Source organism: Pyrenophora tritici-repentis, chromosome 6 (assembly GCF_003171515.1).
Source record: "Pyrenophora tritici-repentis strain M4 chromosome 6, whole genome shotgun sequence".
Taxonomy (NCBI): Eukaryota; Fungi; Ascomycota; class Dothideomycetes; order Pleosporales; family Pleosporaceae; genus Pyrenophora; species Pyrenophora tritici-repentis.
This window is the reverse complement of record NC_089395.1, coordinates 484,139-497,660: the sequence shown is the minus strand read 5'-3', so window position 1 is coordinate 497,660 and position 13,522 is coordinate 484,139. Positions and strand designations below refer to the sequence as shown.

At 51.2% G+C, this 13,522-nt stretch overlaps 5 protein-coding genes across 5 annotated transcripts; 2 read left to right on the top strand and 3 right to left on the bottom strand.

Moving 5' to 3' along the window:
* Positions 1–225: 225 nt before the first annotated feature.
* Positions 226–1,622, bottom strand: PtrM4_114320 (DUF2029 domain containing protein; the record flags this gene model as incomplete). The annotated part of the gene is made up of 4 exons (XM_066108124.1): positions 226–811; positions 862–1,004; positions 1,053–1,478; positions 1,527–1,622. 4 exons carry the CDS (start codon positions 1,620–1,622, stop codon positions 226–228), a joined length of 1,251 nt encoding a protein of 416 aa, XP_065961309.1.
* Positions 1,623–2,939: 1,317 nt separating this feature from the next.
* PtrM4_114310 (uncharacterized protein) lies at positions 2,940–3,508 on the top strand (the record flags this gene model as incomplete). The annotated part of the gene is made up of 2 exons (XM_001934816.2): positions 2,940–2,942; positions 2,996–3,508. The coding sequence occupies 2 exons, from the start codon at positions 2,940–2,942 to the stop codon at positions 3,506–3,508; spliced, it is 516 nt and encodes a 171-aa protein (XP_001934851.1).
* A 931-nt stretch (positions 3,509–4,439) lies between these two features.
* PtrM4_114300 (HET domain containing protein) lies at positions 4,440–6,753 on the bottom strand (the record flags this gene model as incomplete). The annotated part of the gene is made up of 2 exons (XM_001934815.2): positions 4,440–6,268; positions 6,384–6,753. 2 exons carry the CDS (start codon positions 6,751–6,753, stop codon positions 4,440–4,442), a joined length of 2,199 nt encoding a protein of 732 aa, XP_001934850.2.
* Positions 6,754–8,710: 1,957 nt separating this feature from the next.
* On the top strand, positions 8,711–10,447 carry PtrM4_114290 (ThiF, Dinucleotide-utilizing enzyme involved in molybdopterin and thiamine biosynthesis family 2; the record flags this gene model as incomplete). The annotated part of the gene is made up of 3 exons (XM_001934814.2): positions 8,711–9,056; positions 9,104–9,317; positions 9,394–10,447. 3 exons carry the CDS (start codon positions 8,711–8,713, stop codon positions 10,445–10,447), a joined length of 1,614 nt encoding a protein of 537 aa, XP_001934849.1.
* Positions 10,448–10,471: 24 nt separating this feature from the next.
* PtrM4_114280 (penicillin binding protein) lies at positions 10,472–12,172 on the bottom strand (the record flags this gene model as incomplete). The annotated part of the gene is made up of 2 exons (XM_001934813.1): positions 10,472–11,677; positions 11,735–12,172. 2 exons carry the CDS (start codon positions 12,170–12,172, stop codon positions 10,472–10,474), a joined length of 1,644 nt encoding a protein of 547 aa, XP_001934848.1.
* Between the last annotated feature and the right edge of the window lie 1,350 nt (positions 12,173–13,522).

The window sequence follows — 13,522 nt, the reverse complement described above, 5'->3', positions numbered from 1 at the left end:
CCACCATTGCGAGTTGTCAAGACGACGAATTACTGGCATCTTAGATGTACGCAATGCCCCGCAAAGTCCATTTGGTCAATAAATCTTGTTTAAGAATAAAAATCCAAGTATATGCACAGAAAATACAAGCTTCATGGGTCTACCACCAGCTTTTTTGGTCAAGGAACATTCAGCGTATCGTCGTCGTCTATTTTATCATAAATCAAAACGCCGTGTATAGTTTTCCTAGGCCACATTGGGCCTCTCGATTCTTCCCGCCAATCTTACGTCCCGTCCAGGCAGGTTGCCAAGCAATGTCACCATGGGCGGTTGTTGTATAGTGATGGTTGTTCCATAAAACATACTGAGATCTGGTCTTTGCTCATCGGTCGGTGGTGGTGGTCTAGGCGGTGGGATTCCGTATCTCATTGGCGTTGGTTTATCCGGTAGAAGGATGCTCTTGCCCAGCGAGCGATGCGATACTGTGGGAGAGTTTGGCATGGACATGCTTGCCTGTATGGATGGGAGTGGTTCTCTTATGATGTGGAAATCCGCCGCTAATGAGTTGTATGATTCGTATGGTGTACCGACCGTGGTATCGGCCCAGTATTTCAAGTCCCCAGACTCGAGCTGTGGTTCTGAGGGTTTGGGTGCTCGGAGCACTTGAAGGCGTGAGTAGGGCTTTTGCCACAGTGTACAGGCTAGGAGGACAGCGAGAGTGCCATGGGCCTGTGTGGTAGTAAAGTAGGGTATCGAATCAAAAGTTGGGTCCGCATCGCGGTTGAGAGCCTGCTCAAGGAAGATGAGGCGAATGACTGATGCTACGATCAAGCTTAAGGGTAATGTTAGATAACTCATCACAAGACGACGGTAAAGTCTTACATTGACCGTAGTAACAAAACCAATGTCGCCAAAATCTTCTGACGACGGGATTCGGGTAGCTTCCAGACGGTATGAGCGGAAAGGACCATCATAGCCGTGTCAAGGACAATGTCAAAGATGATGGCTATGACCCAGAATTGCACCTGAATATTTGTTAGATACATGTAGTTGGTGCCAGACGTTGAACATACCAATGGAACACAATTGCCTGTCCATATCGTCCAGGGATTTGGCATCTCGCATTGGAAGACCATGATAGCCAACACAGCAATAGTCCATAATAGTACAAGGGCACCAACAATTGCCACATACACCCTTCGCAAGGTACTCTGTGCCAGGCGGTACAAGAACAACAGGACCGAGCTCTTGGAGATGCCAATGGCCAAGACAAACAGTACTGTCGAAATGAAGAGCTTGCGCTCAATGTTTTGCATGTCGTTGTCACTCAATAGGCATCTTCTTTTTCCAAGACCCCAGTCGTAGGCCGTAGAGGTGATGGCCGTGCTTGCCAGAGCACAGAATCCCGCAATGAAGATGACGACATCGCCAGACGAGGACAGATGACGAAGATGTGCCAATTTGCATCGAGCGATGATTCTTGCTACGATTGAAAGAGCCTACACATCGGTCAGCTTGTTCGTCGCCTGGCAACAAGGGAGGCTCACCAGCAAGCCGGCAAGGAACCAAGCTACAATTACCAGAATCGTGCCATGGTTCTGAGAAATGAGGGCAATTTCCTGTTGGGCTTGTTGGTCGCACATGGTGAAGAGAAGGCGTTCGGAGATTTCATCGACATGAGTTGGATTAGCGTTTATCGATATAGCATCTTGGGCGGCGACATGTGCGTAGAGGAGGCCGGCTGTCTAAGAAGTTCGGACAGGCGCATATGCAGTTCGTCATGCTCCCTTAAGGCCCGAGTCACTTGGGACCACACGTGTCCGTATCTCTTGCGAATGATTGCCTTTTGTCGCGGCGAAGAAGGTGTGCAGTTCGTATAGTTTCGTCTAGGGGCCCAGAAATAGCAGCGGAAGGGAGGGTACGGCCGACGGGAGCGAATGATAGGGTGCCATGGCTAAGAAGGGAGGGGCATGATGCAGATCTGTCGTACGCGTGCCTGCATCTAGGCTGGACGGTTGTCGTCGAGCTGAACCCAAGTCCGTAGTGCCGGGACCCCGACAGCTGCACAAGGATACCAAATATGCCGGGAGCTTCGATTCCGGGTGTAGTATGCAATTTGACCACTGTATCGTGTTTCAGGGGACGTTTAGAGTGGCAAAAAAAGCAAAGTATCTCTACATGTCCCTGGCAAATCAATCAGGATCTTGCATCTCAACTTGGCCTATGCGATCTGGAGCGGAATAAGAAACAATCTGGTAATGCACTGCCGCGCATTGCATATGCTACGGGAATTATCACCGTATCTGGTATTCGGTAACCAGTAGGGTGGTGATCAGGGACGAGCCGTAGCTAGCGAGGTATGATGAGAGAAGTGGCCTCAACAAAGCTGTCCAGCGAACACCAAGCAGATCAGTCAGGATGATACGAGTTCGGAATAGAAGACGCCTTCATTATCTGACGTGCAGTACCAACCCCCCTTCACGTCTCCCCCCACTTGGCAGCGCCCCGGGTCTAAGATTGGTGGCTTAAGCCACCACGATCCTCTACATAGGATGACGAAAAAGCATTGTTACTTCCCTCAAGATCGTGATGAGGGCCTGTGGGATTGGAAGGTTCTCTGCATGTCAACAACAATAGGTATGTCCAGCGAGGCAACATGTCCGCAGAGACATGACATTCAATAGCTGAATGACGCCACTTTCCGAATCGCATCCATGGAGAAAGTGTCACAGCGTCAGCTGTGCATAGATGCGAGAAGGCTGTGCAGAGTGCCGGGTGGATGAAAACCGGGTGGGATGTCGTGCAACCACAGTGTTAGCTGAAGTTGGGTCAAGGTGGTGGTACGACAGCCAGTTGCAGATCTTAGGTCGGAACGACTCGCTATCGATAAGGATTTTCTTCCAAGAGCACCAGGCCAGTGCTATCGTCGCCAACCTTTTTCCCCCACACGCAGCACAGTCATGGTATGCTTCTGTTTGACAAGCCATATCCTGGTAAAATACTCACGGATGCATAGGCACCGATAAAAAAGCGCACCACAGCACGCGCAAAGTCCGCCCGCGCCGCCAGGCCTAGCACCACCACGACGCTTCCTCAACCCACAGACAACGTCTCGGCCTTCCCGTCGTCCAAGCGCGACAAGTTGAAGATCAAGCACTCGTCATTCGTCTCCAAAATCGAAAAGTCGTCTGCCAAGACACAGAAACGGCGACGGCCGAATAAGAAGCTCGTCGCAAACCTCGAGTCGCTGGCTGATGCGCTTCCCGACGGCGGAGCCGATGGCGACGTTGAGCTGGGCCAGGCCAGAATCGTCCAACCAAAGGTGAAGCTGGAGAGCATGAAGAAGTCAAAGGGGGCGAAGAAGCGCAAGGAGAAGCTCGAGAAGTTGGAGAAGGAGCGATTTAATGCGAATTTAGTGCAGTTGGCGAGTGGCACGCAGGGCGCTACAGCAGTGCAGGATAGATGGGCGGCGCTCAAGAACCACGTGCAGAGCAACATGGAGGTTAGGCCCGAGTTTGGCCAGAAGTGAGAGCGCGTGATACCCAGCCGAGGATGCTTATTCGAAGACATGTATGCTGTCGCCGGTATACAAGTGCGACTCTATTCAAAAAGTACGATGAATACTATTGAACCCGTGTACCGGTACGTAATTTTGGAATAAGCATATCCATATTCAAAGTCTGATAGCCTTGCATAGTCATTCTGTGCCTAGATATCACACCTGCGTCTTCGTTCCTCGGAAGCTCCGTCCATCCCCAGCTTCTACTAGGCACGACCTTCAACGATGTATAAACTAAACTAGCCAAACGAGCCGTACTCCCCCCGTCGCGCTCCGCCATGCTCGGTCCCCTGTATACTGACACCGTTGTTATCGAAGGCGGGAGTGTGACAGACTAGAAGATTAGCGAAAAGTCCTCGCGGTCGAGGGAAGTGGTAGCCGCTTCACAAGCCGAACATCGTGCAAGTATGACTAATTAGCTGGTAAGAATTTGCCTTATAGGGCCATCAAGGGTCGGATTGCGGGGCATCATGTTTGAATTGCGGAGATGGAGGCTGTCGCTGTCACGCTGTCAAGAGTGAGATGGTGGTGGGGATGACAATGATGGATGGGACGCTGATGTATGGACATGCTATTCAAGTTAGTGCAATGGAGCCCCGAGGCTTCGCACCAATGACACCCACGTACTACAAGCCAGGCGTAAAAAGCTGCAACGAATAAAAAAGTACCAAACATATAGCATACCAGTCTAGCACTACCATAACCCTCCCACGAGTGACCAGAAACAAAAACTCAGAAATTAGATTAACCATGACAGCAGCGCTGCCGCTGCGCAATTGCAGGAACAACTAGGGGGTATCGAATAGAAGCGAATGAAAAGGACGTCGTGGTCATCTCGTTCCCGAAAAAAGCAAAATCGCGGTTCAAACTTTTTCGAAAACAAATCAAAGGGCGTAGATTCTCAGACGACGGTAAAGGTCCGCTGGGGATAATTGTCCAGCTGCGTCATATCCTGGATATCAGGAAACCAGTGCTCAAAAAGCGCTTCTGCGTCTTCGCTCATCTCCTGCTCTGAACCTTCGGGTGTGCATTCGTAGCATTCAAATCGACCCACGCGCCGGTACACATTGTTTCCGGTCCAAGGCTTGAGCACTATACCGACAATGGACGTACGAAACGTCATGCTGACAAGGACAACAACGAGGGTGTCACCATCTTGCAGGGCATCGTCTCCATGTGGCGGCGAGACATCCGGTATGAACTCGGCCGTCATACCGTTCCTGGCTAGAATGTATGAGGCCTCGTCTTGCAGAGATCCACCGGAAGAGTGGAAGACAACTTCCGCTGCCATTGCACCAGATAATTCAAGGGGCTCGCCCATAATCGGTGACCATGCGGATGCGCGTTTCCCTTTTGGACCGAAAGATGCTCTGCACGCGAGATCCATGGCGGAACTGTTATCGAAGAAGATGGGGGAGCCTTCCACAGACGCCCAAGACCAGCTTGGTACGTTTTGTCCTTGTGGGCGGCGACATTTCGTAGTCTCGTTTGGATACCACAGGAGCCCGAGGGTACTGAATGTCCATTGCCCTGCAATGTAGCCTGATTGTAGTGTTGGAGAGAGTGCCTTTGCGATGCTTGCTATAGCGATAAGCCGGTCGCTGTCGTATGTCAAGTGCCGTGCAGTGTATTCCGTGATGATGTAGGACCATAGTTGTAGTGCTTCTTCACGTCTTCGTAAAAAATCTTGAAGAGCGCCGTTTGTGAGGTTTGTGGACGCTAGTTGGCTGGTTACGCTATCCAATCGAGCATGTCCATTGGTACCATTGCCGCTGCCATTGGGTTGTTGGGGTCGGTTTTGTGTGTCCGCAATGACCCTAGCAAGCTCTCTCTTGACTTGGTCAGTAGGACGCGAATCGCAGGTGTTATCATCAATGCGCCCGCATTCGCATTGGTAGCCATTCCAGCATTCCAGGATCATTTCGCTCTTGGTGAAATGTAATACCCGTGGTGAAAGCAGACGCTCCGTGTACGGCCATGCGCGAGTCAGAAGAGGCGTGTGCAGATTGGCTTCTTCGGTCATGTTGAATGGCAACTCCCACTCATTCATATGCGAGTTCCCGTCAAAAGGTGCTTCAAAGCTGTAATGGCTCGGCTGCTCTCTGACGTTAATCTTGTAGAGTGAACCTTTGTTGTCTGTTGTTTGGATCTTGAACGGCGGTGTCTTGGCAGGAAGTAGAGGTTGACTACTACTATCAGATGCGGACGTAGCTGCAAGTGTGAGGAAGGCGTTGCCAAATATCTCGCCCATCTTGAGCGAGTCTTCAAGCTTTTCTTGCAAGTCATCCTGGACTAAACAAAGACTGTCTATAAATAGCCAGCGGCAACCAAGCGCTCTTGTGAAGAAGATTGCTTCTTGATATGATCTCGGCAATGCCGCCCATGAAATACTCTTCTTATGTGAATCCAGTGTTGCCAGAGTGGTTTTCGGTATACCGGTTTCCACACCCCATACATGACTCAAGGCAACATACTCGCCATGTTGATATCCCCTTTCCTCGTGGATATACTCACTTTCGTGTAATCTTATGCTTTTGGGGTCGTCGCCACCCGGCGATAGGTCTAGTACGCGCTTCGGTAGAGCTGTTGGTTTGCCGGGATGACCACATGTACCATGCGTTTCAAGACAATTCTTGACCAAGCTCCGTGCTGTTGACAGACCCGTGGTTTGCAATGGGTTTTCTGTAATGTGTCGACCTCGTCCAATAGCGGAAAAGGGTGACTGTCCCTCTGTCATGATGTCAGTTTGCGCGTTTCCGGAAAGAGCGAGCTAGCAGTAGTCGCCCGACCATCCCTGAGGTCAGAAAAACTGGGTCAAGCATCCGCGGATGAGTCTTGTACGTACCCATATCTGTGAAGAATTCCAGCTTGAGATCTGCATGCCCTGCGGCGTGCAACTGTTCCTCGCTGTCCTCGTCGCTATCCTGCCACCGAAGCTCGACTGGCAGAGGGCCCTGGGAGCCCTTTTCTGGTTTTTGTTGAAACGGTCCTGCTGTTACCCGAATACGATCCTCTGGTACGCTTGCGAATCGGTCGTGGTGCAGTAGAATGCCATTAAGTAGGAGCGCACATGCGCGACAAGAAGTTGATCTCAGCCTCAGATTTGGCAGCGTTGTATCGACCCAGGGCAAAGATTTGGTCACGTTACCTTGCGCGCCGTCGAGCCTAAGGTGGTTCTTCTGCAGGCCTTTGCACGTCACGCAAACAGATACCATGGCGACGAGGTTGAGATGAGAAGAGATGGTTTGGTGATCGGCTAGGCAGAGGCGCGCGAGAGGGGTAGGTAGGTAGTTCGTATCGCGGGGCAGGGCGGCAAGTCCGTGGAAAGGGCCTTTGGACTGCCACAAGTCTATGGCCGGTGTTGCTTGTGTAGGTCAATTGCGCTCACGTATCGAAGTTTACAGGGGAATCGCTAGAGATCAGAGCCAGTGGCAGCAGTTGACCTGCGCGTACAAAATCCAAACTCCTCAGGCGACCCAGGCTGGAAGGTAAGCTCTAATAGCCAGACCCAAGGTGTGGAAGCGTCACACTAGGCTGCGTGTCTCTCCCGCTCTTGTGGAGACTGCCCAGCCATTGATGGACAAGGGAACATGTAGTTGCCCCTCATCTCACGTCATTCACCGAAAACATTGGGTCTCCTTCCCACCATGTTCGACTTTCGAGATGCTGGTGCTTGGCCCGTGCACGAGACATGTGCCCGGCTTCTCCCTTGGACCTTGCTAAGTCTCGTCTGATAGCCAACGATAGACATGACCGGACACTACGCAGGCTGATGTCACCAACATTTTTCCCCGCTGGCTTCCGCTGCATCTTTTTACAGAAAGGGTCGAGGCCGCGTGAATCTCCCGCGGACACCACTCGGTCGTAGCCACTGTCCCGGGTCTGGAGATCAATCAATTAATTTTTCCGGTTGTTGAAGCCTGCTGTGCCGCCTGTGGTATTCATTTTCCAAGCATGTACCAGCCCTTCCAATCAACAGAAGTCTGACAAGACTCTTTTTCTCTCTCTTGGCGCAGGAGCTGAAAGAGCTGATTCACTGGGTCGTACCTGGATACATGTGTAGATGGCTATAAAACTCCATGAATCTTTAAGCTTTCGGCTTCCAGAAACCAAGGCAGGTTTACTCGGTAAAGTGGGCAGATGTGGAGGACGCCCCGACGGGTCGTTCGCTTATCTATCCCATTCAATAACCAACCACTCGTACTGGGAGTTTTCTTACTTGCATCCCCAGATCCAGGATTACCTCTGCTCGCCATGTGTCAAAAGAACGGTCAAGAGTCAGCAGGCCAGGCGCCTCATTCGGTTCATGATCCGTAGGAGTCCTCCTGGCAAGATTTAATCACTGAGGCTGACTGCACGTTGTCACTGGTACAAAATGACGCGAAAAGAGCTAGGCTCTTCCACAGTCGACTTGTATGTACTCGTGTTCTCCACCTGCATGTCAGCTTCTATGGTTCCAAAAGCTGGTCAAGGTTCATTGCCCTGACGGAACTTGTTCCTTGGATTCCCACCCCGCCAGTACCCGCATGAGCCGCAAATGGAGCCGAAGCGTACAGTCAGATGTTGGTTATCCCTCCGATTTCCATTGGCCACACACTACCATTTGCAAGCGGAATCGGCGCCCGAACCAATGAAGATTAGTTAGGGGACTTCTTGGCTTAAGAACTCAGCACCTAGCCCTGTCTACAGTATTGAGAGTGGTACGTTTTCAGACGTCTACGCGTCAACCAAGCTAGAATTCCAGGCAATTCCTGGATGGTTAGAGAAAGTTCCTATATCTCTCATCCGTCAACACGCCCTTTCGAGTCTAGAACACAGTAACATACGGCGCATCAATCACATTTCCCATCACATACGTGTCATACTGACTCGGTCCTTCAAAACTCCCCTTTAGGATCTACAGGGCTGATGCACCGGAAACATCATGCCATCACCTGTTTCTTACAGGCGGTTGGTCAATAATACCAGGCTGATAATCCCTCCGTCTTTGCACAGAGAATCGTTGATCGGTGAAATGCGAATGCACGTGCTATGTGCCCCACATCAAGGCTAGCGTGACTCTAAGCCCGAAACGGCAGACCCCACATCGGGCCGCCCCTTGCCATTTACGGTGGCACGAAGTGGCATGAACGTGACGCCGCGGACGTACAGTAGTTCTCCGTTCACGCCGACATGGCTGGGGTAGTCGACTCCTTACGCAAGCAGATCACTGCATGCGAAGCTACACTACAGGATCTCCGCCGAGAATTGGCAGAAGCTGAGCGCAGTCAGGGCCAGGAAGCAAAAATCGTGCCCCACAATGGACCACAAGCTACAGATCCGACCAACCCGCTGGATCATGATATGAATTTTGGTGTGCCAGATGATTTCCGTTCGGAGATTTTTGCCATCTTGGACCAAGGAGAGGACCCGTCACAGGATCCTGCTGCATCAAAGGGGACTTCGCGATGGCCGCTCGAGAAGGAAGAATACAAGAGATATGGAAGGCAACTGATTATGCCTGAGATTGGGATGGAGGGTAAGGTCAACCACAAGGACTGAGTACACTGGGCTTATGGTACCCAGGTCAACTACGTCTCAAGCATTCCCGAGTCCTTATCGTGGGAGTGGGAGGTCTCGGTTGTCCTGCTGCTGCATATCTGGCAGGAGCAGGTGTTGGCACGATAGGTCTGGTTGATGGTGATACGGTTGAAGAATCCAACCTCCACCGACAAGTCCTACATTCTACAGCAAGGGTTGGAATGACAAAGGTGCAAAGCGCAATGGTGGCCTTGAACTCGTACGTGGAAACAATGATTTTACCGTGCTTGATGTTCTTGATGTGCTTGATACGCCTGTCTAACGCATCAAATTAGGCTCAACCCCAATGTGGAACTCATGGCCCACGATTTCCGAATAACCCCTGAGACGGCTATATCGACATTCAAAGATTACGATATAATCCTGGATTGCACAGACACTCCGGCGTCTCGCTACCTTATTTCCGACACCTGTGTCTTGCTGGGCAAGGTTCTTGTCTCAGCATCAGCCCTACGCATCGATGGACAACTGATAGTTCTGAACAATCCACCTCTACCACAAGGCGATGCAAATGGGGGGCCCTGCTACCGTTGTGTATTCCCCAAGCCACCGCCTCCGGAATCAGTCGTATCGTGTGGCGATGGAGGAATCCTAGGACCTGTCGTCGGTGTGATGGGTGTTTTGCAAGCCTTGGAAGCAATCAAAATTCTGGCTAGGAACCCAGAGACGACATCACCTGACCCGCCGAGTCTGCTCTTGTTCTCGGCGTACTCAAGTCCCATGTTCCGCTCTATGCGCCTCAGAAGTCGAAAGGCCAAGTGTGCTGCTTGTTCATCCCATTCAACCGTTAGCGCAAAGGCATTGGAGAACGGGAGCTTGGATTATGTCCAGTTTTGTGGCAGTGTGTCGGCGATTTCGGATCCGCTGTCCCCAGAGGAGCGTATATCACCGCAGAGCTATGCGCAACTACGATCAGGCGTCAATCCTTTTACGGGGACAGTGTCAAGCAAAGACAGTCATATTCTCGTCGATGTACGTGAGAAGGTACAGTTTGATCTGTGCAGCATTGAAGGCAGTGTCAATGTACCGTTTTCAACAGTATCAACAACGCAAGCGCCAGCCTCCAGCCCGTACAGCGCTGGGTACAGCCCAGGGTACAACTCTGGAAACAGCGGCATGGAAGTCGATGAGGACTACTGGGTCACGTGGCTTAGGCAGACAGAAAAGCCAATCTTTGTTGTCTGCAGGCTTGGCAACGACTCGCAGGTTACAGTCAAGAAGATGAAGCAACTCGGTCTTGACGCTGGCGGGAAGAGATATATTGGAGATATTAAAGGGGGCTTGCAGGCCTGGAGGAAGAACGTCGATCATGACTTCCCAGATTACTGAGATGTTTCTTACATACACGAGTGTTCAATCCACCTTGATCAAGTTCACCCTCCAACCGAGCAACTCCACACTAGCCACCTTGTCACCCTCCATGTGAAAAACAAACGTATCAAGCGGCCCACCCACGTACCTCAGTGGATCACCCAAATTCCAGGCCATGCACTCCATATCCCCGAACAGCTTCTCTGCCGGTACCTTCTGATCAAGTAGCATCCTCCAACTCTTCCGATCCGTACCCAGCGAATCCGGATCCGTAGGATACAACCTCGCGCTAAAGTTCTCCACCGGAATCCCCTGGCTCGCCGCAAGAGCTGGAAGAACAGCCACATTATTGATAGTCATAGCGTCGATAGCCAGACCAGGTCCATCAGTACCAGAAATGACGACAGAGTCGTTGGACCCAGATGTACCACCCATCTTGTACGCCCCAGCATACTTTACCTCCGCCTGCTCCCTCGCCAACACATCAGCCCAAGGAACCACAGCCTTAACAATCCTATCCAGCAAATCCACACAAATAAACGACGTCGCAGCCCCCGCCCCGCCAGCCGCATTAATCGTAATCGCAATATCAAACTCAGGTATCAATACGAGATAAGACCCGTAACCCGGCACACCACCTAGCTTAGTGTAGACATCTACAGCGCGCGGGAACGCAAGAGGCAGGTCTGTGATGCGAAAGATTTCCCACGCGATACCCACGGCTTGGCTTGTTCGGCCTAGAAATGTCGTGGGTTGCATCCAAGCTCTCAGTTCGGCAGCGCTGAGGAGGAGGTTATTCTGCAGGGCGTGCAGCAAGAGGAGCATTTCGCGCGGTGTAGACCATAGACCACCAGACGGGTTCAAGTTCCCAAAATCAGCGACGAACCAAGGTTTATCTTCTGGTCGTCGGGGTAGAAGTGCTGTTCCGTCGTCTGTGGTGGGTGAGGCAAAGGTTGATTTCTCCATGCCAACGGGGTCAAGGATGAGCTTTTGGATGATGGTTTCATAGGGCTGGTTGTGCGCTGCTTCTAGGGCGAGACCGAGGAGGATGTAGCCAATGTTACTGTATAGGGCGCGTGCGTTGGGCGAGTGTGGCGCGTAGGCGGGGTTGTTGAATTCGGCGAGGAGTTCTTGTGGGGTACAGGTGCGGCCGCCGGGGATGGGGTCACAGCCTGGGAGGGTGTTGGTGATGTTTGGTAGACCTAGGGCGGTTGCGCCTTTGCTGTATGCAACGTCTCCCGTGTAGCCCTGTTCAAAATGGTTAGTTTACATGTTGAGTAGACATGATTTTGGGTAAATACATACGAAGCGGCCTAGTCCGGATGTATGGTCCGCTAATGCTTTGATGGTAACATCACCGTATAACTCCTCCTTTAAACCAGGGATAAATTTGGTAATTGGGTCTTCGAGACTGATCTCGTCCCTGCTGAGCTCAATTGCGAGTGCAGTGATGAGTTTAGTTGCACTAGCAATACGAATCCTGGTCTCGAAAAGAGACTGGTTGACTTGGCGCCCTGGGGCAGAGTGTTCATATTGGAAGATGGTGGTGTTACCGATAGCCGCCTGGATTGCAAAAGAAGTCTCTCCCAGGTAAGTCAAGTTGCTGAAAAGCGACTCCGGTATGTTGAATTCTGATGTGTTTGGAGCAAGTATCGGTGGCGGAAGTATAGAGCCAGGTGGTGGACATATGGAGAGAGTCGTAGGGACTAGCAGGGAAATAATAGATACAATGGATATAATCATGTTGGATTGCTTCGAATAACTTTGAAAAATGGTCAGGGTATAATGCTGTTTGGATTTCAGGAGCGACTCCGGCGATGCTTATAGCTCTCATCTTAGCAGTAAAGCTTAGCGCCACATGCGCTATTCTGTATACTCTAATTCTAAATTGATAGGCAGCAAGACTACCCATTCGCACCGCGTACCTCTATTCGCCTGGCCTGACGTCGATTCTGGGGTTGATCTGCGCCGCTTATTTGGGCCTCAAGGTGCCTTACGCCCCGTGGAGCTAGTGATGTTATGTTGATCTGAAGGAAAGGATTTCCATGTCTCAACTGTGCTTATTGAGGATCGATACGTGCGTTTGGCTGATGACTGCTGTATCAATAGCGTGTGAAGACTGATCAACGTTCTCGATATTGCAGAAAGATATGAACTACGCGTATCGTAGATGCGAATGCCAAGGAGTTGAAACTCGATGAGGCTGTTCAGGTAGTCGTACAGGGTGTGGCTTTGACTAACATACGAGGCGGTGTGCACTAAGTATGATTGGCTCACTCGTACATGATCATACAGAGGTACGAGCATAACGCTCGCACACTAACTAGAGGTGACGACGTTTTTGTTATTCGTACGTCGTCCGGGAAGTTCCTTGAATACTAAGCCGCGTGGTGTTAGTTAGGCAAATATGGAGATTTTACGCCTCGCCAACCCACAACCTTGGGGCACATGCTCGTAATCGACCCCAAAGATGTATCCTTCCTCAAATTCTGATGGAGAGGCCAATGAAAAGATGATTACACTCGTCCTTGAAGAATCCGTGGTTCGGCCAATTGATCGGAGCAAAAATGTCGGCTCGCCACATCTCGGCTTCGGGAGACGACTTACTTAACTACATTTCTCATATATCTTAAGCCAGGGGGTAAGAACGCTAATGACGTCCCTAGCCCATACGGTCCCGATGTGCAATGGACGCCTAGCGACTACGGCAACCATTGGGTGCCTTACCTATGCATGTCATACTCGGTTGCTGTACCGGGATGAATCTCGGGGCCATGTGGTACAACCTCACATCTCTCCGACATATCCAATCAATCGCCTGTCGTGTACTCGGTTTCGAAAGCGACTGCATGTCGGAATTGTTGAGGCCCGTATAGGTTTGGATATCGGAACATTCGCGATTTTTTGACAGGATACTAAGGCAACGTCGGCTGAGGCTGTGCTGGCATGATAAGTCCCCGTGTTGGAGTAATAAGCGAGCGTTGAGATGACACGAGAGTAGATAGGAGGAAGTCGCGTTCGGTTTGCCCAGCTGGGTCATCCATCTCGTCTGTGCTCCGAGGTCCGCCGATCTCACCTCCACCACACTTTTCG